This window comes from Ceratocystis lukuohia, assembly GCF_044167205.1.
Source record: "Ceratocystis lukuohia strain C4212 chromosome Unknown Supercontig7_pilon, whole genome shotgun sequence".
Lineage (NCBI taxonomy): Eukaryota > Fungi > Ascomycota > Sordariomycetes > Microascales > Ceratocystidaceae > Ceratocystis > Ceratocystis lukuohia.
Window position 1 is genome coordinate 489382 of NW_027263526.1, and position 23171 is coordinate 512552.

General features: G+C 51.4%; 7 protein-coding genes across 7 annotated transcripts; 5 read left to right on the forward strand and 2 right to left on the reverse strand.

Annotated features, from left to right (window-relative positions):
- Positions 1-5070: 5070 nt before the first annotated feature.
- HOO65_070078 (uncharacterized protein) lies at positions 5071-6437 on the reverse strand (the record flags this gene model as incomplete). The annotated part of the gene is made up of 3 exons (XM_071005040.1): positions 5071-5293; positions 5795-6079; positions 6154-6437. The coding sequence occupies 3 exons, from the start codon at positions 6435-6437 to the stop codon at positions 5071-5073; spliced, it is 792 nt and encodes a 263-aa protein (XP_070856796.1).
- A 509-nt stretch (positions 6438-6946) lies between these two features.
- Positions 6947-8159, forward strand: HOO65_070079 (Tetratricopeptide-like helical; the record flags this gene model as incomplete). Its single annotated transcript, XM_071005066.1, has 2 exons — positions 6947-7361; positions 7411-8159. 2 exons carry the CDS (start codon positions 6947-6949, stop codon positions 8157-8159), a joined length of 1164 nt encoding a protein of 387 aa, XP_070856797.1.
- A 282-nt stretch (positions 8160-8441) lies between these two features.
- On the reverse strand, positions 8442-9213 carry HOO65_070080 (putative gpi anchored protein; the record flags this gene model as incomplete). The annotated part of the gene is made up of 2 exons (XM_071005160.1): positions 8442-8750; positions 8815-9213. The coding sequence occupies 2 exons, from the start codon at positions 9211-9213 to the stop codon at positions 8442-8444; spliced, it is 708 nt and encodes a 235-aa protein (XP_070856798.1).
- A 1241-nt stretch (positions 9214-10454) lies between these two features.
- Positions 10455-12485, forward strand: HOO65_070081 (Ferric reductase transmembrane component 3; the record flags this gene model as incomplete). Its single annotated transcript, XM_071004945.1, has 2 exons — positions 10455-10585; positions 10682-12485. The coding sequence occupies 2 exons, from the start codon at positions 10455-10457 to the stop codon at positions 12483-12485; spliced, it is 1935 nt and encodes a 644-aa protein (XP_070856799.1).
- Positions 12486-13057: 572 nt separating this feature from the next.
- Positions 13058-15329, forward strand: HOO65_070082 (Arginine--tRNA ligase, cytoplasmic; the record flags this gene model as incomplete). The annotated part of the gene is made up of 3 exons (XM_071004919.1): positions 13058-13336; positions 13605-14815; positions 14897-15329. 3 exons carry the CDS (start codon positions 13058-13060, stop codon positions 15327-15329), a joined length of 1923 nt encoding a protein of 640 aa, XP_070856800.1.
- Positions 15330-17633: 2304 nt separating this feature from the next.
- HOO65_070083 (General amino acid permease AGP2) lies at positions 17634-19732 on the forward strand (the record flags this gene model as incomplete). The annotated part of the gene is made up of 6 exons (XM_071004937.1): positions 17634-17757; positions 17842-17873; positions 17933-18472; positions 18551-18816; positions 18895-18973; positions 19112-19732. 6 exons carry the CDS (start codon positions 17634-17636, stop codon positions 19730-19732), a joined length of 1662 nt encoding a protein of 553 aa, XP_070856801.1.
- Positions 19733-20267: 535 nt separating this feature from the next.
- Positions 20268-22881, forward strand: HOO65_070084 (putative transcriptional regulatory protein; the record flags this gene model as incomplete). Its single annotated transcript, XM_071004892.1, has 2 exons — positions 20268-21733; positions 21852-22881. The coding sequence occupies 2 exons, from the start codon at positions 20268-20270 to the stop codon at positions 22879-22881; spliced, it is 2496 nt and encodes an 831-aa protein (XP_070856802.1).
- Between the last annotated feature and the right edge of the window lie 290 nt (positions 22882-23171).

The window sequence follows — 23171 nt, forward strand, 5'->3', positions numbered from 1 at the left end:
GACTGGAGTAGCAAGCAAGACCTTTGGCTCGACTAATCAAGCTTCTCTTTGTGGCGTTACTGAGGAAGGGTCTTAGAAATAGAGCATGCCAGTAGGTGGCACCAACTTTAATAGCTTGACCCTCTCTATCAAATGTTACGGATACAAGGCACAATGCTGTTAAACGTATAGAATCTTTATTAATCAATGGGATGTAAAATGAGTCTAACCAAAAGGCTGTGATGGTGTGCGGCGGGGTGAACTACATCTACTTGTTCCACTATGTTCCTGCCCGTACTGAACCACAATACAGGCGTTGATAAAGGAGAAAGGGAGTAAGGAATACAAGCAATTCTACAAAACATTACTCTACCAAGACAAATGGAATCGTGTTCAATTGAATCAAGGCTATTGCCAGTCATTCAAGCTATAACGAGATCCTGAAATAAGCACCAGGGCAGCAGCAAATCTTTATAATGATCCAAGGACCACTCTCGTTTACAGAATGAACGGGTGATGCGCTCAAAAGGATATCCGCTCCAGCTCAGTGAAGTTGGCAGGGCTAGAAGAGAAGACTCTTCTTTAATACACCATTGGCTTGGATTTGCGAGAATTTCCGTCCCAGATTATTGATGTGGAAGATACGGCGAATGTCCTTCTGGCAAAGCGCGATTCAAAACACGTTGGAAAGCTTTGGGCTTTGAGCTTCGTAAAACGACAAACAGACCTCCATATGCGGTTTAATCGTGCATACGACGACCAAAGAGCCCTTTTGCGAAGGTTCTGACAATCACAAAATAAACGCATAGTTCACACTTGTCCAGAGCATGGCGGCCAGATACGGCATCCAGGATGCAAATTTGTACAGCTTCGATGAGACCTGCTTTGCAATGGGCATGTTCACTTCATCCATGGTTATTACACATGCTGAAAGACGTGGCAGAGCAAAGGCAATCCAGCCTAGCAATCGAGAATGGGCTACAGTGATTCAAGGAGTGAATGCTAACGGTTGGTGCATTCTGCCATTTGTTGTGGTCAAGGGGACCTACCACCTTGCCAACTGGTACACCGAGTGAGAATGGATGAACTGACAATGAGATATTCCTAGACTAGATTCATCATTTCGATATACATACTGCCCGTCATGCAATCAGTGTATATCGCATGTTTGTGATTGATGGCCATGACAGTCATCGGTCAGCCCAGTTTAACACATTCTGCAAGAGAAGAATGTAATCACTATCTCCATGCTACCACAATTATCACACTTGCTTCAGCGTTTGGATGTTGCATGCTTTGGTCCATCAACGCGAGCGTATGGGCGAGAGATTGAGGTGCTTATCAAGTCACACATTAATCATGTAATGAAGCTGGAGTTTTTTGTTGTCTTCAAGTCTGCCTTCCATACTGCATTTACAGAAGAAATTTCTGAGGCTGCATTCAGAGGAGCAGGATTAGTTCCTTTTTATCCAGAGGCAGTCTTGTTAAAGCCAGATATGAAGTTGCAGACTCCAACGCCATCTATCCCTCCTCAACCCAACTACGACCCTTGGGCCTCCCAAACACTACGTAGCCCAATGGAAGCCAGCTCACAGTCTACTTTGATCAAAAGACGGATTTCCCGTCATCATAGCAGCCCTTTAGCGCCCATTTACAGCGCTGCAGACCAAATTACCAAACGGACGAAGGCCATAATGCATGAGGTAGCCCTTCTCAGGTCTGAGAACAAGATGCTTCGGGAGGCCAATTATGCCGATTCGGCACTATAGTATTTGAAGCAAAACCGGACACAACGCACGGACTTGCGAGAATGATTCGATGACGGTGATGGGATTTAGCTCTGAATAGTTTGAATCTATTCCTTTCATTGTAGTGGTGTAATAGGGCCTTTCTGGTTGCAGGTGTGGTGAAAGTGGCCCGCTCACTTATGTGGTCTGCTTGCTTATGGACTACGTTGGGCCAATATAACAGTACATATTGCAAGGACGTAGTGAATGTCGTTGAGTGAAAAGAAGAGGGATCTGTGATTTCTGGATTCTGTCTTTTCTATCTGATTTTTGGTTGAATTGCAGATGTCAACTGATTAATATATTCCTCACTACAGTGTCTAGACCGAACAAATAGCCTTGGAAAAGGCCGGCCTTTTACATCTGATACTAACCCTAACGTTTGGTCACGCTGAAAAAGGGGCAACAATCCTGATAACCCAGACCTCCATTACCTGCACAGCATCACTACCATGTCTAGATCAAGCACATGGGCCTTGGAACAAGGCCCTATATGCCTGATGAATGCTATCGCTTAAGTTGGACACATTGAAAGCCGGAACCATGTATCCCAGCTGTAGTAAGCTTCGACTTGTTCAGAATGTATTGGAAGAAGATAAATGGCCTACCACTGCAAACTTGCTCAGTAAAGCAGTTAATCGTGGGCAGGCTTCTGAATGCTTCATCAGCATCTACCAAAGCGGCCTTGTGAATATTAGGGCAAGAAAGATGAACGGTAAGGAATAGGAGTGGGATTATGATGAGGGACGAAACAGTCGCCTCCATGGAGAATGCCCCAAAAGATTCTGGCTCGAAAGGAACGGGAAGCCAGAGAAAAGTAGATCGGCCTCCAAGAGATAGCCCAGGTCCCTTTTGGCCAATGCTTCTATGGCCTGCCGTCAACTAAGGCGCCATATGCGGCCTGACTTGACCTTTCTATAATAGGGGTAATACTGCTTGTCTTGCTTCTTCGACTTGTTGCTGTGCGGGATTGACCTGCCAGCTAAGAAAGGGGCACTGACTTGAATGGCATTGATGTTTACATTACATCGTTTTATCTAGTTAACTGCGTTGTTTTTTGAGCTTCACCAGCCAGTGTTGGTGTTGGCGGTCTAGATTCCCCATATCAAGTAAAACACTGAGATTTATTGTACATTCAATCATGGGATTGTTGACCGAGCTACATATTAACCTCCTTCTCAAGTCTCGTACATGGCATAATAACTTAGCATGCATACTAGTCTCTGCCCTGGTGCTTGATAATTCACATAATAGTTATAGATTGTCGTCTACCTCTCCTAGGGATTCTATTTTATGGTTTGGTTACAGATTTAGGTAAAGAAAGACAGGGCTTGACGATGTCATAACCATTCCCAGGGTCTTACTGCAATCTCATGGTGCGTGGCCTCAACTTTTCCCCTACCTAACGGCGCACTTGGCCTAGGGGGCGCATACCGGGGCAGGTTCTAGGTATCGAGGCTCTTACTATTGGAGTTGATAAGAGCTAGGCTTGCCGCACAGAACAGGAAGAAAAGATGGGACCATCAAATGGATATGTCGAACCAAGGTTCAAAATAGGTCATATCTGCAGCTTTTTGCAAGTGTAAGTCGATGATGAACTAGGGCCGGGAAGAAGTCATGTATTATCCTTCCCCATCTCCGCGAAGAGTTCAAGTCGTAGCCCCTTTTAATGTGCTTCCGAAAGGTAACGCGCTGTCTAGAAAATGGTGTAGAGCCAAGATAACTTCCCAGCAGCATAGGTGTGCCAAGAAAGAATCAGCTGACAATCAGGGTTTAGACCGTAGATCGCGGCCGAATCGCGAGCAAGTGGCAGAGATTCAGTGACGGCATAACCAAAGAAGAGGTGGTTCTTTGGGACACTGCTGGGCTGGTTATAGCAAAAGGCCATATCACTTAGCAGTTACGGTACTCGAGAAGAAAACTGATATGAGATTTAATAGATCAATTGCTTCATGATACATGAATATGAAGTCTGTTGGATGAAATGTTGGATGAACTACATGGAGGACGGGTATTGTGGGGAATCTGCCATTTGTCGGATTAACCCTGGGTAAACTCGAACCTGAATACTCCAGCTTAAGTGTGCATGATGGAAGAACTTAACAATAGAGAAACAAGCTTCACCATATCGATCAATCTGTATATCAGCACGGTTCCACGTGCGGTTGTACAGGATCACGAGTGACTTCCCAAGTGATTTAACTGAATTCAGTACATTGTTCCGACAAAGTCCCATGTTGAAACTAAAGAAAATCACAACACAAGATCATCTAGTTTGCGGTGGGTGGCTGCAAACGTAGTCTTTCTACTTGAGTGCCCATTCATGTAGCTAAGCAGAAAATCGGGCTCATAATCATCGCGCCTATTATTATTGCTTTATGTTGATGCTCTCGTCCTCGCAAAACTCGGGATTGTTGGGGTCTTTTCCTCGGACGTTACTTGCTTTATTCCACTAACGCTCGAGACTGTCATGGGTTGAGCCACCATACAGTATAAATTTGCAAGGGGCAATATGCCTCGATTTGTAATGCTGGTCTACAAAAATAAGCAATCAAAAATAACAATATCACTTTCATGGTGGACGTCATTCGTTGTTCATTCCCAACTGTACTGCTGATCTCCTAGGTTGAGACGAAACTAGTCTAATGATGACGGTAATGGTACACCAAGGCCTAGTTCGTTTGGGACACAGGGTGACTCTTTTAGTAGCTAACAGGTGATGCAGTGGTGGTAGTGGCAGCAGTGGCAGCAGTGGCATTACCAAGACTAATGGAGATTATCTCATAACAACAATGAACTAGTTACTACACATAGGAGAGCTTTGAATCCCATGGGTTCCAATGCACCTCTCACCAAAGAGAAAACACCGGCGACAGTGATGTTTCTAACCATGCCAGCTATACAGCCAGCTTCTGGATAAGCTTTTCATGGCGGTGGGGGGCTTCTGGATCCCTCAATAGTTTATTTGTCATCATAGGGCAAAGACTCTCCTGATTCCAACAGACACCCTTTTCAGCATCAAGGTTTAGACTAGAGCATCCCCATCCCCGCAGATCTACCTCAGTTAAGCAGATCTCTCTGAAATAAACCGGAGCCCTTCTACCACTCAAGACCCAAATCTAGGCGTCGTAGCCGGGACGTCGGCCTACCTGATCCGATCAATAAGACACGCGGTGTCTCTTAGAGTTGGAGGCACTACCCCCCACATATACCGTTTACGAACGGGACGTGATGCAGAGAGACTTGAGCTTGTGCAGAATGTGGCGCGACTTGGAGACTGGCTACGCTGTGGTGGTGAGGTTTTCTAAGCTTCGGGTTTATCACTGGCTACATGGACATCTAGAGTTACCCAAGAAGCTGTAGGCGGATAAGAAGAAAGGGCCACTGGCAGGTCGCGTGAGATTGAGTGCTTCAAGAACTTGACAAGGTTCACAGATGAGACAACGGCAAGACCCGGCTTATGTTGGGAGCTGACAACCTGAGGACTAGCTGGTTTATATTGTTTTTCTTCTTCCCTTTCTGCTTTCCTGCTTTTGTGTTCAGCTAAAGTGTGATGCTGATATTCCTTCCTGCTCTGACCATTGATTTTCAGACCAAGCCTCTGCTTCTTCAGCGCTAGTCCCCGTTCTTACAGAATCACAGCCGTTTTCACTGCTAGTTTAAAATAGTTGTGTCTTGTGCTTTGTTTTCCTCTGACCCTCCCATGATAGGCCACAAAGCAAAACAAGTATGTATGGTATTGGCCTGCTACTGCAGGCACGCTTATCGCTGTAGATATATGCACAAGTCCCCGACCGCTGGCCTCGCCCTGATTCGCCTATCGCCGCAAAAACCCCTTCTTCACTGGCACACCTGTCCGCTTCCGCCTCAGGAGTTGGCTCTTGATATGTACCGTGTGCTTTTTGGCCGCCGGCACAACGTCTAACTTTGTCTTTTTAACTACTCTGTATGTCGTGCCGCCCACTACTCTATCTGCACCCGTGCGTTTCGTTATCTTTTTGGCAGTCCGGGATGTGGCCGCCACGGACGTATCAGCGCCTTTGTCGTGAGAGGCATCATCATCAGAGTTGTCAGAGTCGTCAGAGTCGAGGAATTCTAGGGGCAGGACGTCCGGCAGCGCGGCTGTCTTCTTGCGTCTTGCCGTCCGGGACTCGTCGTCTTCTTCACCGGTGGCAGTGCCAGGCTTGGCGAGCAGTGCCTTGGCTGCCGCAATCTCGGCCTCGAGCTTTTCTTCCCTAGCCTTACGCGCGGCCGCCTGCTCCTTGAACTTGAGGTCGCGCTCTTGTCGCTTCTTCTTCTCGGCTGCGGCAGCTCTGCAGGACAGACAGACATAGTGACTGTTAGTGGGCAACTAGTTAAAGGGCGGGCTCGGGGCGGCGAAACTTACTCTTGGATTGCCTTTTGCGCTGCTTTGGCTGATTGCTTTGCGATATTTGCTGCGGCCGATGTGGAGATAGCCTTGGGGGCGTCATCGTCGGAGTCTGCTTCGCTGTCGTCTGTGGGGGAGGCTGCCACGGCTTCTATTCTAGATGTCTGTTCTTCAATCTGATCGGCCATATCTTCATCGTCGCTGTCGAACTTTTTGACGGCTGGCGCACGAGACACAATGGGCGACTTTTGCTTTGCGCTGCTGTCGAGGGCCTTGCGTCTTGAGAACTTGGAGGAGACCATGGTGGCCTAGCTAGCGATTATGCGGGTGGGGAACAGAGACAAAGACCTTCTAGGGCTGGCAGGTTGGCGGGATGGTAAATGAAGATATGGAGAATATAATGCAATCAAGTCGTGTCTAACCTATCTAACTTATTGTGTTGCTAGTCTGTCTGGTCTCTTCACGATGTCTTTTGAAGGAAAATGCCGTCGCAAAGTCTAGAAAAAAATATAAGCGGGGCACATATCGCGCATTTTAATTGGGTCGATAAGGCAGCGACAGCAATCACGTGACACCAACAGGGATCAAGATCCATTCAACCTGGAACCTCTCAGCTCTGGAAACATCAAGCTTGTGACTTGCAATATCAGACAAGAGCCTTCAAGCCGCACATGACGAGGAACGCCTTGTGTGCTCAACGGGCTTGTGAGTTGAGATAACCCACCGTGAAAAGTTGCATGGCATCAAGGTTAACATGTATCTGTAGAAACACTCCTTATCCTGCTTGCACGCTTCCTTTCCCAGTGCTACAATGCGTGCTGTGTTGCGCGCATCACGCCCCGGGTCGTGTCTTCACGCTAAGCCTCTAGTAACAAGGCTTATCGGATTCCAGACCCGGGCGTTCGTGGCTGCCTCGGGTCTCAATGCTTCGTCCCCCAAACCGTTCAGGCACGTCTCTTCTGGCTCTAGACAAGCACCGTCTTCGGGAAGACCCAAGCGGGCTACCGGCGACCGGCCTTCGTCTCTAGTGCAGGTGATTGCACAGGTCAGAGCCGTTGTGACTGCCGACCGGCAAATACCGGATTTGAATAGCTTCGTGCGCGCAGCAGAGACAACAGGGCTGTCAGAAAACAGGGCAAAGGTCTACCGGGATTGTGTAATAAGCATCATTGCAGCGTTCAAAACATCCACTGACGATTGGAACTGGATCCGCGGCTGGGCTTCAAGTGTGTTTGCTCCTACCGCATCTCGCCGCCTATTACGCTTGTAACTTAGGGTCCCCTTTGACTTCTGGTAATGCTAACCTGTATGCCCTTTCTCCCATAGAAAACAACCTCACGCCTAAGCTCATTTATGAGAGCGCCATCACATACCATACTGCCACCCCGCCAGAGGATGCCTCCCCTGCTGTCGCCACCACCACCCTCCTGCTCCTGTATGCCGCTGGGGTGCACATGAGCTACGTGCCTGCCTTGCTTAGTTTTGCCCACCTGACCATTCTATCTGGCAGCCATCCGTCAACCATGAACATATTTAGCGAATCCCACGCGGCCTTTGCGCGGCTCCTGCGTACGGATGACCCCGACGCACTAACCATCGAGGCCAAGTACAAGCTCGGCTCAATGTCAAACGGCGAAGAAGCGAAGCGGCTTTTAGCCCGCGCTCTCAAGACTGGGGGTGCGTTCGAGTGGCGGCCCATGGCGCTGGTTCTTCTAGCCCGTGTGCATATTGAGGATGGGGATGTTGCTCGCGCAAGACAGTTGCTTGAGCAGGCGATCTCTGAGTCGGATTACAGCATAGCCCATGACGACCTGGCTGAGCTAGGCAAATCCGGGTCCAGGGAAGGGTTGGATATGACCCCGCAGGAAACAGTGGCGGCGGCACTCAATGGCAGATCTACTGGGCTTAGGTCCTTGGCTAGGATGTTTATGGGCGCCAGCGTTGGCGACACAAGCGAAGCTGAGACAGCGTTTTATTCGAAGGCGATGGAGAACATGCGATTTGCCAGAGACAGGCTAGTGTGAAGGCAAACAAGTGACACAGGCATACACGAGGGAAGCAAGATACGAAGGGCGCACGACAAAGCAGGAATTAAAAAGATGGAATTATGGAACCATAAAAGGAAACATGGTACTGTAGTTGTATGTAGTAAGATGAGGGTATATACATCATGTACAAGTTCGTTTACACACAGGACGGCTCCACAATGCACAACACAAAAGGACCATCCCACCAGTATCACACCAGCATTATTACACTGGTACTACGCGAAGCGCCGCGTAGATTGCACCAACCGCCCCAATTGCTTACACCAGGGTCACAGCCACCAGCAGAGCGCCAACCGAGGCCGAGATCATCATGCCAAATGATTGGCCAAGGAGAGAGACACCATCGCTGCTGGGTGATGATGTCGAGGTGGACCCCGAGTTAGAGTTGCTTGAGGAGGAAGAGCTGCCGGTAGAGGAAGCACCAGACGAAGAGTTGGACGACGAAGCATTGTTGTCCACTAGAGCAGACAGTGTGCTGTCATTGCTGAACGACAGGGAGGTAGTCGTGTTGCGGCAGTCCTCAGGGGTGCGCGTGGAAGTGCCTGAGACGAAGCGGACGAGAGCGCACTGTATTTAGGGTTAGCAAGGTGACTTGGGGTTAATAATGTAGAGGTCGCGACTTAATACATACCGAGAACAACAGACCGTCAGACGCACTGGCAGCGACGCTAATGACACCCTGCTGGCCCGCCCACTCGTCAGGCACAGTGACTCTGGGCATGCAGATAGTGCCGAGTTCGCTCTGCTCGAAGATGGGGTAGATCTGGGTCCAGTTGCCAGAGGCAGTCTTGTCAAGCGTGGCACGGAACAGCCAGTTCTGGCGGGGGTGGGTGGGGGTCAGAGCGATGGCATCGCCGCCAACAAAGAAGTCAGTGACGTCGTCAGCATCATCGGTGAACGAGATGGTGGCGCCGCCGCATGGGGCTTGGTCCATCGCGTTGTCGTTGCCGTCGACAGAATCAGGGTACTCAAGGTCAAAGTGGGCCAGAGCCAGGGAGGAGAGAGCAAAGAGAGCGAAAAAGGACTTCATGGTTGCGGATGTAAATGTGGGCAAGAATAGAAAGCGGAAGGAGAAAGCGGAAGGAGAAGTTTGGGTGAATGATGGTGGGAGCGGGTGAGGAAGAAAAGGATATTCAACTACATCGAAGAGTAGCGATGTCCTAGCTGTTTTATACAGCTAGACAGCTCATAGACAGCAAGGGGAATCTGGGGCCCAAGGCCTCAAAACTCTAAAAAACCCTCCAACGGCGCATTTTGAGGCGGGTCGCGATCTTGGCATCTTGGCGGTTGAACAGGCGAAGCCGTCACCTCCGTGTATAAAAGCACTGGAGCTATTTTGGGCTGAGACAGAGGAGGGAGGGAAGGACAAGGAAGACAGAAAAGGCAGAAAAGACAAGGCAAGGCAAGGCAAGGTAAGGCAAGGTAAGGATCGAGCCAAGGAACAGCACAGCGAAGGGAGATGATGGGATCTGTATCCATGTCTACACCCATATAATGACCATGTTTCATCAGCTGGTTAAAAGGCCAATTTTGGCGTCTAACGGCACTATGCTAAATTCGTACTAATTTGCCATAGGTTGATCATGTAGGGATATAGAGTTGGCCTCTAAGCAGCATGAGTTGTCTTTTATCCAACATAACTTTGCCAAGAGGGAAGGGGGTTGCTTGCTCCTTCCTTTTGCCCTGGGTCTGAGCGCAATCAGTTTGCGAGTGCTGTGATTGGCCGGATAGCAGTTGATCTGGTTTTCATTGGCCAGAGCCCCATTTTTGCTGTGCGAAAGTTTGAGCAAGTTTTGGCAAGGGCAAAAAAAAAAGAAGCTTAAATCAGAAAGAAGAAGTCCCACCTTCCGCGTACATTGGTGACGCTGGTGACGAAAACGACAGCAGCATGAACAAAGCTTCACGCTGAAGCTATGGCGAGGAAACGCTGCATTGGATTTGGCAGGAGGCATAGACAAGAAGGAGGCCGTAATTGCTTGCATGCTGTTGATTTCATCTCGAGACCTTGTGATACTTTCCTTCTTTTTCCTATTGCTTCTATGACAATTTAATTAAATATATCTTTTTTTTTGGTGTTCTTGGCATAGCCAAGTCCGACTCTACTTTTCCTGTCCCTGCGCTCTCCCCTTTTTAACTTGTCCGTTTTACTTATCTCGCCGCTTCCCACTGCGCGCCCTTTGCCTTTGGCTCCAACTCCTCCCCAAAGGCCCGCCCGGCCGTCCTCCTCCCCTTCGGTCTTCCCCACCGCTATCAGCTGCCACATTGCCCATCATGGATATGGGCATGTCCATGTTCCGCGATGACAACATGAAGATTGCGCGAATCTTCTGGTACATCATCGCGGCCTTTGTTGGCGCTACCTTAGTTTCCCGTGCATTCAAGGAATTGGATGCTCGCAGCCGGTAGGTCTAGCCCCTCTTCTAGCCGCCCTCCCTGCCCCTCCTCCCACTCTTACTACATGCTAATCTGTGCCACTTTACTCTTGTATTCTATTCCAGCCTTAAGCGATGCTCTCCCGAATCGTCGCCTCCAACCGCTAGTCGACCGGCTGGTCCGTTCTTTGCCTACTGGGCTACATTCACTGCTGTCTTGCGCGAAACGCGACACCCCACCTTCTACATTAAATCGCGCCTCTTCTCGTGGCTCTCGCCGCCGTCACTGGGCCGATGCATTGTGCTCTTCACATACTGGCTAGTCGTCTTCCTCATGGCCACCGAGGATGCCGTCAAGGATGACGTGTACTACTGGGAGCGCATTGGCTACCGCAACGCCTGGGTGACTACCACACAACTGCCTCTTGTGTACCTTCTGGCCAACAAGACCAACCCACTAGGCCTACTGCTGGGAGTGGGCCACGAGCGCATCAACTGGTTCCATCGCTGGGTGGCGCGCACCATGCTCATTACCGCCACGCTCCATGGTTTCTTCTTTTATGCCGAGTGGGACCGTGCAAACTTTGTCAAGATCCAGATGGAGACAATGCCTATGGTTAAGTACGGCTTCGGCGCCTGGGGTCTAATGGTCTGGAACGTCATCACCACCGTAGCACCACTGCGAAATCTGGCTTACGAGATATTTGTCGCCCAACATGTCATGAGTAGCGTTGCTATGCTGTGGTGTATTTACAAGCACATTCCGCCCAATGCACGTTACAACCTGTGGTGGTCGATTGGCGTGTGGGCATTTGACCGCTTTGCCCGAGCCGTTGTCTACACCGTCCGCAACACCCGCTTCACTGCTGTCAAACGCACGGGCTGCAACGGCAAGCGACGCTTTGGCCATGATGCGTCTGCAGTTGCCGTCGGCGACTCGACCACTATCGTCACGCTCAAGAGCGTGCATTTTTCGTGGACTCCAGGCCAGTACGTCTATCTCTGGATCCCGTCACTGGGCCCCTTTGAGGCCCATCCGTACACCGTGGCTGTGGCCCATCGCGTGCCTGGCGTATGCACGTGCAACAGTGTGCAGCTTGTAATCCGCAAGCATAGCGGCTTCTCCAAGCGACTTCATGCAGCAGCCGTCAAGGCCCAGGAACAGGACCCCAACGGTCACGCTAGTTTTGTTGCCTATGTTGCGGGGCCGTACGGGGCCCCTCCACGCTGGGATATTTACGAGAATCTAGTGCTTGTGTCTGCCTCGACTGGCGCGTCGTTTACGCTTCCGATTCTTGAGGCCGTGGTCGAGTCAAAGCGCCGCAAGGAGCCATCATGCACAAGACGAGTCGACTTTGTTCTTACGGCTCGTAAAGGCGAAGAAGTCGACTGGTACGTGCACCGATTGCGTCAGGCTCTCAGCCAGAGCCGTGACCTTGTCGACTTTGAGCTGAACGTTCATGTGGCCAAGACGGGCAGTGCTGCCGGCAAACGCCCGGACTCTGGGAGTACCACAGCCCATGAAAAGACACTGGAGGCGGAGCTGGCATTAGAGTCGCATAGCGATGGCAGCGAAAAGCAGAAAAGCCCACAGCTGACACCTATCGCCTCCCCTGTGCAGCGGCGGCGAACAGGGCTCATTGTTGATGACATTGAGAGTGGAGCCAACTGCTGTCAGGCCACCAACCCGATTGTCATGGCGCCCGAGGCCGATGTCGTCAAGGAGTACGACTCCCGGCTAGACATTGCAGCGCTAATTAGAACACCAGTTGAGGCGGCCCATGGCGAAACAAGCGTAGTAGTGTGCGGCGGACGGGCATTGACATCACGGGTCCGGAACTCGGTAGCTAGTTTGTCAGATGAAAGAGCAGTACACAAGGGCACAGGAGCGCAGGGCATTCATTTATACGCTGAGGAATACAGTTTCTAGGGAGAGTAGATTCTAGAGAGCGGCCTTGCGCCAGCTAGTTTGTACCATACAATATATCACACTATGCAAGGAAAACGAGATGGTCTTTGATAGGTATTGCCGAATATCTACCGATGCGACTCCTAACCCTAGAAATCGATGACGCCAATGCACTATCGCTGTTCTATGGGACCTGTCATACAAATCTGCTAAGGCAGCATGGGCACTGCATGCACTTTCTTTTTTTGGCCCTATTGCCATTTTCCCTTATTTTTTTTTTCTTTTGTGACGCATCCAGATCCCAAATGTTTGGCGGGGCTTCTAGACTAGCAGCCGCACCATTGCCTTCACGCTTGTCTATTTTGTCTCTGCCTCTGCCTAGCGCCTGCTTCAAGCCTAGCCGTTGCCTTCGTCTGTATACTTCTGCTGTTTCTGTCTCGACTTCAGCTTTAGCCACTGTCCAACACCACAGTCATTCGCCTACCCCACTAGCTACTGCCCCTCCATCGCCTTCGGCCTTGCCCCTCCATTGCTATACCGGCCGTCACGCTCGCCGCTTTACTACGTCCCGCTTCGTTTCCTTTAAGGGCAAAATGGTCGCTGTTGATCAGTTGTCTGGCCTCTTGGCCAAGCTGCCCATCAGCGAGCTCGAGAGCTACCCCAACTGGTTCCCTGCTGAGAACCCTGTCGATATCTACCGCTCACACATCACGTCTCTCCTGCATGAGGTTAGCGGTGTTGACAAGAAGATCATCTATCCTGCTCTGCAATGGACCACGGGCCTCGACAAGGGTGACTTGCTAGTTGCCGTGCCTGCTCTGCGTGTCAAGGGCAAAAAGCCAACTGAGCTTGCTGAGGAATGGGTGTCCAAGGTATGTACTTGCATTGCATGATATGACAGCATGTTGACAGCCCTGGCTATGTATGGCCAGAGCGTTATAGTGCTTGCAGGCGTAACCTGACAGGGGCACTAGACGCGCCCTCATTCTATTATGTGTGCATTTTCCTTTCCACCCTGTTTCTTGGAGCCAGCCTCTTTGGTGCTAAGTGCAAGAAAAATGGAAATGGAGAAAGAAAAAAGATGTTGCTGCTGCCACTGCTGCTCACTACAGTCACTAATCTTTCCTCTACTGCCTGCAGTTCCCCGAGTCTCCCCTCGTCGAGAAGCCCGTCGCTTTCAACCACTTTCTGCAGTTCTTCTTCAAGCCTGGCCCTCTCGTCAAGCTGGTGCTCCCCATGATACAAGCACGTGGCGTCGAGTATGGCCAGAACAAAAAATTGGGTCTGAAGAATGTCGAAGATGAGTCCCAGGGCCGCAAGCGCATTATTGTTGAGTTCTCCTCGCCTAACATTGCCAAGCCCTTCCATGCCGGCCACCTCCGCTCGACCATCATCGGTGGTTTCCTGGGCAATCTGTATGCTGGCGCTGGCTGGGATGTCATCCGCATGAACTACCTGGGTGACTGGGGCAAGCAGTACGGTCTCCTCGCCTTGGGCTTCGAAAAGTACGGTGATGAGGAGGCCCTCAAGACCGACCCCATCAACCATTTGTACCAGATCTACGTCAAGATCAACGCCGACAAGAGCGCTGAGGACAAGCAGATTGCCGACCTGACTGCTGTTGGAAAGGCTGAGGAGGCTGCCAAGCTCAAGGAGGAAGGCACCGACGAGCAAGCCCGCAAGTACTTCAAGCTGATGTCTGATGGCGATGCTGCTGCTCTAGCCCAATGGCAACGCTTCCGCGACATGTCGATTATGCGCTACAAGGAAACATATGCCCGGCTGAACATTGCCTTTGACGAGTTCTCAGGCGAAAGCCAGGTCAAGCAGGACGCCATGGAGGAGGCTGCCGCGACTCTGACCGAGAAGGGCATTGCCGAGGAGTCCGACAAGGCTCTGATTATTGACTTTACCAAGCACGTCTCCGGCAAGGCTGGCAAGTCGCTTGAGAAGCCTATCATCCGTAAGCGTGATGGCACCGCTCTGTACCTGACCCGCGACATCAGCGAATTGCTGCGCCGCCACGATCAGTACAGCTTTGACCAGATGATTTACGTTGTGGCTTCTGCTCAAGATCTCCACTTGAAGCAGCTGTTCAAGATCATTGAGCTCATGGGTCACACTGAGATTGCCAAGAAAGTGCAGCACGTTAACTTTGGCCTGGTTCTGGGCATGAGCACGCGCAAGGGCACAGTTGTCTTCCTGGATGACATTCTGCGGGAAGTCGGTGACCACATGCACGAAGTCATGAAAAAGAACGAGGACAAGTACAAGCAAGTTGAGAACCCCAAGGCTACAGCTGATATCCTGGGAATTAGCAGTGTCATGGTGCAAGATATGACGGGAAAGAGGTGAGTTCGATTCCTGCAATCGCTTTCTGGTAGAAGCCTTGTAAACCAGCCAATACCCGCTAACGCTCTCCCTCGCTCTAGAATAAACAATTACGAATTCGACATGGAAGCCATGACCTCTTTTGAGGGCGACACTGGCCCGTATTTGCAGTACGCCCACGCCCGCCTGGCCTCTATCGGCCGCAAGGCGCGAGCTGCATCCGACGTGACTGATGCCGAAGTTGCTACTGCCAACTGGGACCTGCTCTCGGAGCCGCATGCCATAAACCTCGTGCGTCTTCTTGGTCAGTACCCCGACGTGTTTGTTAACACCATCAAGACACTTGAGCCTACCACCGTGCTCACTTACCTATTCAAGATGACGCACGTGCTGAGCTCCAGCTACGACGTGCTGCGTGTCGTCGGCTCTGAGAAGGACCTGTTGGTTGCTCGTCTAGCATTGTATGAGTCGGCCAAGCAGGTTCTGGGCAATGGTATGCGTCTATTGGGTTTGTCGCCTGTAGAGCGCATGTAAAAAAGTAAGGATGGGAAAAAGGAGAAGAAGGGATTCTTAGGATATTGTTCAGGATTCAGGACGGACAACTAAAGAAGATTTGCGGGGTTAAAGCACAGGGAAGATGGTAGATAGGAGCATGAGAAAAAAACAAGAGCGGATGGGTTATATGTTACGTCACATGTTGACGAAGCCAATGAGTCTGACTTGGTGATTTGATTTTTGCACTATCCTAGTAAGATTGGGGGTAGGGTGGCGGGCGGCGTCGTTTTTAGCTGTCTTTGCTTGGTATGTACTGTAGATGGGAAGACGTTACACATTGCGGAGTTTGAGACACAATTTGAGGAATAAACAATGGACAGCCGTGCTGTAGTAGGTGAGACAGCGGGCAGGGCACAGAGAGGGAAAACAGGAGAGGAGAGGAGAGGAGAGGAGGAGAGCAGGGGAGGCTCACTCTAGAACAAAAACCAGCAAACGAATAAAAAATAATCAATAATCAATAATTACAGCTTGAATCCAAAGGGCCCTGCTTCAACCTGCTACATTTTTTCTTACTCTTCCCACCTTACTAGCGGCAGTCTTAGCGTGAATTAGCACAGTTGCCCTCTAACCGAGCCCATCAACCAACGCCAACGGAAACTTTGTGCACAAGTACCAGACCCAAAGCGGCGGCTGCCGGCCAACTGGAGCAAGGAGTGGGAGTGGGAGGGGAGAAGGAAGGAGGGAAAGATGAAGACCCGTGGAAGAGACTATGGCGCCATTAAAATTGCGGATGGCGAAGAAAAGAGTCTGCGAATGGGTGGACAGAGAGACGACCAGGGGAGAGAGAGATGGCAACGGTCGTATTTGCATATGAGCGGAGAGTTCTCAAGTAGCTGGGGCTCAATGTGACGGACGAGCACAAAGCGGCTGAAAAGGAGGGGACGGGGGACAGAAAAGGCCCTTGACGTCAGTTGGGGGACAAAATAGAGGCATGAGGGAGGCCTTCGAGCTAGCTAGCTAGAGGCTAAGAAGGAAAAGGATGTGGGGGAGGGCGGCGGATAAGCAGAGTGACAACCTTTTTGGTGCTTTAATCTAGTTAATGCGGAAGAAACACAAGACATGTCTCGAAAGGAAATGCCCTTTTGGTAGTTGACAGCCGACTACAAGCGTTGCTATTGTACGCAGAAAAAAGGTACTTGTGTATAAGTATGTATACACATAGTACTCACATATGCATGCACCATGCATGCATGTATAGGATGTAGAACAAGGCTTTTTCCCTTGCCTCGTTGCTCCTTCCTTCCTCTCCCCGCCTTCAGCCTTTCGTAGGTCTCAAGTGGGGCCGAAGCTAGAAGTTGGCAGCTACCTGTCCGCGCCCCCGGCGAGAGAAGATGGAAGAAAGGAACGAATTCTTATGGGGAGGCGGGGCGGGGCGGGGCGAGGGCGCTCTTTCCTGGTTACTTCTGTTCTGTTACACTTTGGGGGGGGGGGGGGTTCAAAAGACTTGATGCACTGAAGGAAGGGACAGGAGAGGAAGGACAAGATCAAGAGGGAGCTTGCAAGGAGCGTAGTAGAGAAGGAAATAAAATAAAAAGGAAGGAGCAAAAAAATAATAATAATAATAAAATAACACCGAATGCAATCCGTCTCGCCACATCGGCCGTTCACTCTTCCGCCAGCAGGGCAAAAAAAAAAAACGAAAAAAAGTTCCAACGGGCGAAGAAAGAGCCCTCTTACAAGAAGTTCTGCGTTAGTGGAACGTGATTCCCCTCGTTCTCTGTCTTCTTTTTTTTTCACTTTATTTTCAATCAGCCAAAGTACGATGGTAACAGCCGAGTAAAGGAAAAAAAAGAAAAAAAAGAAAAAAAAAAAAGACCGAAGTTAAATAGGAATAAAAAGAAAGGTGAAAACGTAGTAGTTACCTTGCGCCGTTCCGGAATCAGCCCAGTAGAAGGGAAAAAAAACCCAAACAGGCAAGAACGAGTGCCGAGTCCAGCGTCGAGGTCAAGGTCGAGTAGCAGCAGCGGTATTAGTCCTGCTCTTTATCGAAGCCATGGGAGGGGGGGTTGCCTTTGGCTTGGGTGGCATATTCGTTCTTTTCTTTTTCTTCTATCTCTCTTCTTCCTTTCTACAACAACTTTTCGTTCACCCACGTGTTGAAAAAGAAAAAAAAATACCCCCTTGAGGAGCGGCCTGCTTGATCTTCCACTTTACCTTCTATCCCCGGATTTTGGGTCCCTTCACTCCGTCTCCTCGCTCCTTTTACTCTTTGCGTTCTTCTTTTCCCTTTTGTCTTTGCAGTGTCGTTCTCTTTGCTTTTTGTCTCCCTCCCTTTCCTTCACCATGGATATCGCCAAACTGCCGTCCAATTCAATCGTGGCGAGTACCGGAAGGGCCTCGCCACAGAAGAGCTGCCAGGACGACGAGACCAAACGCCAATTGCGCCCGCGTCACATTCAGCTGATCGGTACGCGCAGACCGGCCTTGCGCCTCACTGCTAATTCTCCCACCCCACCCTGTTGCTGTTTTTCGCTGCTAACCCCCGCCTTAGGTATCGGAGGAACCATCGGAACCGCGCTCTACGTACTGCTACCCGTCCCCCGCCCGCCTTTTCAACGCAATTGCTCTACTAACTGCCCTAGGTACAAATCGGCAAAGGCCTCATTGCAGGCGGCCCCGCATCCCTGTTCATCGCCTTTTCCGTCTGGTGCACCTTCATCCTCGCCGTGACCATCTGCATGGCTGAAATGGTCACATACTTGCCCATCTCGTCTCCCTTTGTACGCTTTGCCGGCCGCTACCTCGATGAAGCCTTTGGATTTGCATCGGGCTGGAACTTTTTTGTCTTCGAGGCGGCTCTGGTGCCGTTTGAGATTGTGGCGTGCAACATCATCATCCACTTCTGGACCGAGGCGATCCCCACCGCCGTAGTCATCTGTATTATTCTTGCGCTTTATGCTAGCATCAACGTACTGGCTGTCAAGTTCTATGGCGAGATCGAGTTCTGGGCTGCGCTGGGCAAAATGCTGCTGATCATCGGGCTGATCATCTTTACGTTTATCGTCATGCTGGGCGGCAATCCTCTAGGCGACCGCTTCGGCTTCCGCTACTGGAAGCACCCCGGCGCTTTTGCCGAATCGTTTTATACTGGTGGGCTAGGCAAGTTCCTAGGATTCCTGCAGGTACGTCAAACCCCAGAGAGCCCACATGCAGATGTCCTAGTGCATATGCAGTCATAGGCGTAGCTATGCAGCTAACAGTACCGTTTTCTCTCTCTTTCCCCCCCCTCCCCGCAGTGTCTCATTCAAGCCTCCTTCTCTATTGCTGGGCCCGAGTACGTTTCCATGTCTGCTGCCGAGGCAGTCAATCCACGTCGGGTCATGCCACGCGCCTTCAACGCTGTCTTCTACCGCCTGACAGCATTCTTCGTTCTGGGCTCGCTTGCCGTGGGAATCTTGGTTCCATATGACGACCAAACACTCATTGACGCTTTTAAGAACGGCAAGCCCGGCGCAGCAGCTTCACCGTGAGTATTACCCTAAAGGGAGCATACCCTAACCCTAGATATGACGACTAACACGGATCTTGCTTGATCGCCTGGTAGATACGTCGTAGCGATGGCACGGCTTAAGATCGGCGTCCTGCCGCACATTGTGAACGCGCTTGTTTTGACCGCGGCTTTTGTAAGTGCAAGAGAGGGCGACCTAGGGGGCCTATCCCCAGCCCACCTTCTTGCCGGCCTCACCAAGGAGCCTGGCTCTGCCCCATGCCCTTGCTTGGCCTATGTTCTGCTACTAACCTTTGATGTGTCTCCTTGCTAGAGCGCGGGAAATAGCTACGTCTACTGTGCCTCCCGCTCGCTTTATGGCCTTGTGCTTGAGCGCAAGGCACCGCAGATCCTCAACTACTGCACCAAGGCTGGCTGTCCCCTGTACTGCGTCGGGGTGGTTCTGGCCATCTCGCTACTCAGTTTCCTGCAGCTCAGCGCCAGCTCAGCCAAGGTGCTCTCGTGGTTTGTGTCGCTGGTGACGGCATCGCAGATGATCAACTTTGCCGTCATGTGCTCGGCGTATCTAGGCTTCTACTACGCCATGCGTGAACAGGGAGTGGACCGCAATACGCTGCCGTATAAGAGCATGCTGCAGCCGTATGCCGCATGGTACGGGCTGGCCGGCACGTTCACCATGACGTTTGTTGGCGGCTATGCCGTGTTCTTGCCGGGGCAGTGGGACGTGCCAACGTTTCTGTTCTCATACACCATGGTCATGGTGGTGCCGGTGCTGTTTGTGGGCTGGAAGCTGATCAAAGGCACTACGTGGCGACGCCCCGAGGACGTGGACCTAGTTTCAGGAGTGGCGGAGATTGAAGAGTACACGATGAACTATGTGGAGGAGAAGAAGACGGATTCGTACAACCGGGTGTTGGATAAGTTGTTTGGGTAGATGGTGAAGAGAGAAGGGGAGAAGGCGGAAAGTGCGGAGCGCAAGGCAGAAGGCGAGGAAAGACAAAGAAAAAAAAATAGAGACAGAGAGACAGGGAGGGACAGCAAGGGACAGCAAGGGAAACTACCCCAAGCTAAGCTCCTGCCATAAGGGTGTGTAGCCCTAGACATAAAAAGCAAATGGGCAGCTCCAGGCAGACAACCCTAGCCACGAAGACCCACAATTATTATGATTGGTATCAAGGCGCTCCTTATCCTTTATCCTTTTGATTTTACATTTTCTTTTTATTTAATTTTTTCATTTTTTTGTCATTCTTTTCTTGTTTGCTTCATTGTTTTGTATCTTGCATTTTATTTTTGCATCGTCGGCCTTTTTGATACCAATTCCTATGTCTCTAGAACCTGCTAGAATCGTATAGAGCTCCTTAGAATTTATTTATATTTTTTCTAGACTTTTAATTCTGGATTTTTGCTTGCCTTCTCCAACTTGGGCCCTGTCTTATCTTGCCCTTTTTTTTTTTTTCCCTCTCACTCTGATGGCCCCTCCCGATGCCGATGCCGAAGAACGGCCCTATCGTTCTCACTTGCGGCCTGCCTGCCACCAGTGCCGTCGGCGAAAATCGCGGTGCAAGATCGAGGCGGGGTCAACCGTGTGTCTGATGTGCCGTGTGCATAATACGGAATGCGTCTTTCCCCTGTTAACTAGCGCGACGCCGGCGCGGATACGGAAGCAGAATGCGCGCAAGAACAGCCAGCCTCCTCCCCCGTCATCTTCAGCGCCGGCACAGGCGCAAGCATCAACTTCGGCCCCATTGCCTACGTCGCGGCCAGGGTCGGCTGTGCACAGTGTCGACAGCGATGGGACGCAGCATCACTCTTCGCCGGCCTCATCCCATGCACAGACCAACTCGCAGGCACACATGCTCCTCCCTGCGCGTGTATTACCAGCGCAAATGTCGCCGGTACCTTCACTAGGCGGCCCACAGGGCTTGCCGATAGGGCCGGTGTCGGTTCCGGCACAAGACCAGGCGTCGTCGCCGCATGAGTTGAGGCACGGGCTTGTTTCTAAGCCTGGATTGCGCAAGAGTCTCCCGGATCTCGGCTCGGCCTCTTCTGCTATGTCACAACCACAAAGCGGTGTCATGGCTGGGATGGCTTCGGGGCCAACTTCTGGGTTATTAGCCGGCCCGGGAGCCGCGATAACCCCCCCTCTGGGCCACGAGCTGCCGCCCAAGGGCCCGTTGACAGGCCACACAAACTCGCCAGAGACCAGCAAGCAAACATCGCTGTTGCTCGAGGACGAGGACGGGGGAAATGCACACATCATCGGCCCTGACATGACACGTGACAGTCAAGTACTGGCCGACTATCTGGCCATGATGCATCCAAGCACAGGCGTCATGCGGGTCATTAAGCCCCAGGCCACGACGCAGGGTGGCCCTGTGATATTTGCGCGGGTCAAGAAGCAGCCGTTGGGGATGGTGATGTCAACGTCGCCGTCAGCCAAGAAGCTCAAGATTGTTGAAAAGCTGCTTGAGCCGTGGAACAAGCAGCTGCTACAGCTCTTCTTTCGCAAGCACAATATTTGCCTGCCTATTCTCAACGAGGAATCGTTTTTGCATCAAGTCTTTAATGCTAAGGAGCGTGTTTCCCCAGCTTTGATATGCTGTATTTACGCCCAGAGCCTTGTGTACTGGGGTGCCGACCCTGATCTGGCCAAGCATCACCGGCCCGACCCGACGTTTTTGTGGAAGCTGGCTAGCGAGGCCCTGTTTTCCGAGCTGCACCAGAGTCCGGGTATTTCCACAATAGTAGCCCTGGTGTTGAATGTCGGTGGTCGGCCAACATCAAGCATGCTAGGCAACCAGGTGCAGCTGGGTTCTGCTGTAAGCCTGGCTCACAGTCTGGGGTTGAACCGAAGCCCGATGAGCTGGGACATAGCCGAAAGTGAAAAAGGGCTGCGGATGCGGATATGGTGGGCACTTAATATTACGGATGCATGGTGAGTTTGTCGTGGGGTGTTCGGGGAATGGGCGCTCTGTACTCTCTGCTCTCTGCTCTCCGCACTATGCCCTTGCTGTCCAGCCTGTTTTTCCCATTACTAACACATCCTCGCCTAGGTCCTCACTTGGCTATGGAACGCCGCCGCATCTAAACCGCTCCCATAGCGATGTTCCTCCGCCTACTCTAGAATATCTTGGCATTACTGAAAACTCAACCCAACGCGATCGCGACGCTAGTGAGGTATTTATGGTTCTCTTCAGCCTGACGGAGCTTTTGTATCGCTATCTTGACCGCGTCTACAACCTTGACCGGCCGCCGGCTGCACCTGCTAGCTCGGGAAATGTCGTGCTCTCTGACATTATGCATGATCTGGAGCGCTGGGTCGATTCTCTGACTGGCAACTGCCGCAAGATTATTGTCCGCGGGACCGAGCTCGACACACCTGGCGCTGCCAACCTGCGGCTCTCATACCTCTCTCTTAGGCTTCTAACACAGCGCATCGAGCTTCTCGGCGACCGAGGCGAGCCCGAATACGAAGGCCCTGCCGGCACAGCACCTTCTACCTCAGTTCCAGCAGCGGCAACATCTGCGCCAGCTACGTCGGCTCGACAGCAAGAACATAGTGGTGATGTACGCACTCGCTATCTTGCCTCACGGCGGACTGCGGAAGACATAGTTCTCTTTGCCCAGGAACTCTCGGCTGCGCATTTTAGCGACTTCTGGCAGCCGGTCAGTACCTTCATCTTTGCATCGACCGTGACCTTTCTGCTTCGTTGCGCACTGGAGATTGACGCGCCTGCTACGTCGGTTGGCGCGTCTCTGTCGCAGTCATCGTCACTGCGCATGGCCCAAGACCTGCTCAAGGCGCTGCGCCACCACCAAGAGCATTACGAGTGGGATTTAGCAGAGCTCCCGCTGGCACAGCATACCGAAGTCGTCGAGAAGTTGATGAACAGCCACAAACCGGCTCCTGGGGGCGTGGAGGGGATGGTAGATGACGAGCTGGTGGTGCACTTTGGGGCTGGGGCTTTTGATTGGCCGAATCTTTTCCCCGAGAGCTCATTTTTCAATTCTTTTATGCCGGCCGGGAACTGGGATCAGATGTTCACAGACCCGAGCTATGGGATGGAGATGGGTCCGAGGTGAGGTGGGGAGGAGAGGGGGAGAAAGCAGCCGTGAATGTAAGCAACAAAGTACATAAGAAGTAACACAAAAACACACAAGGCAGAAGAAGGCAGACTCCAGAGCAACCAAACAGGTACTTGCCGTTTTATTTCAGCGTGTCTTGTCACACCTTCCTTTTCTTGCTTTTCTTGTACTACCTGCGGAAACGACGGGATGGAAATACTCTAGGCCAGCCTCCAATAACTGGCCATGTATTAGAAGCTGGCCTCGCCATTTGCCTTTTCGATGAGTGGAAGAGGCAAAGACAAGGA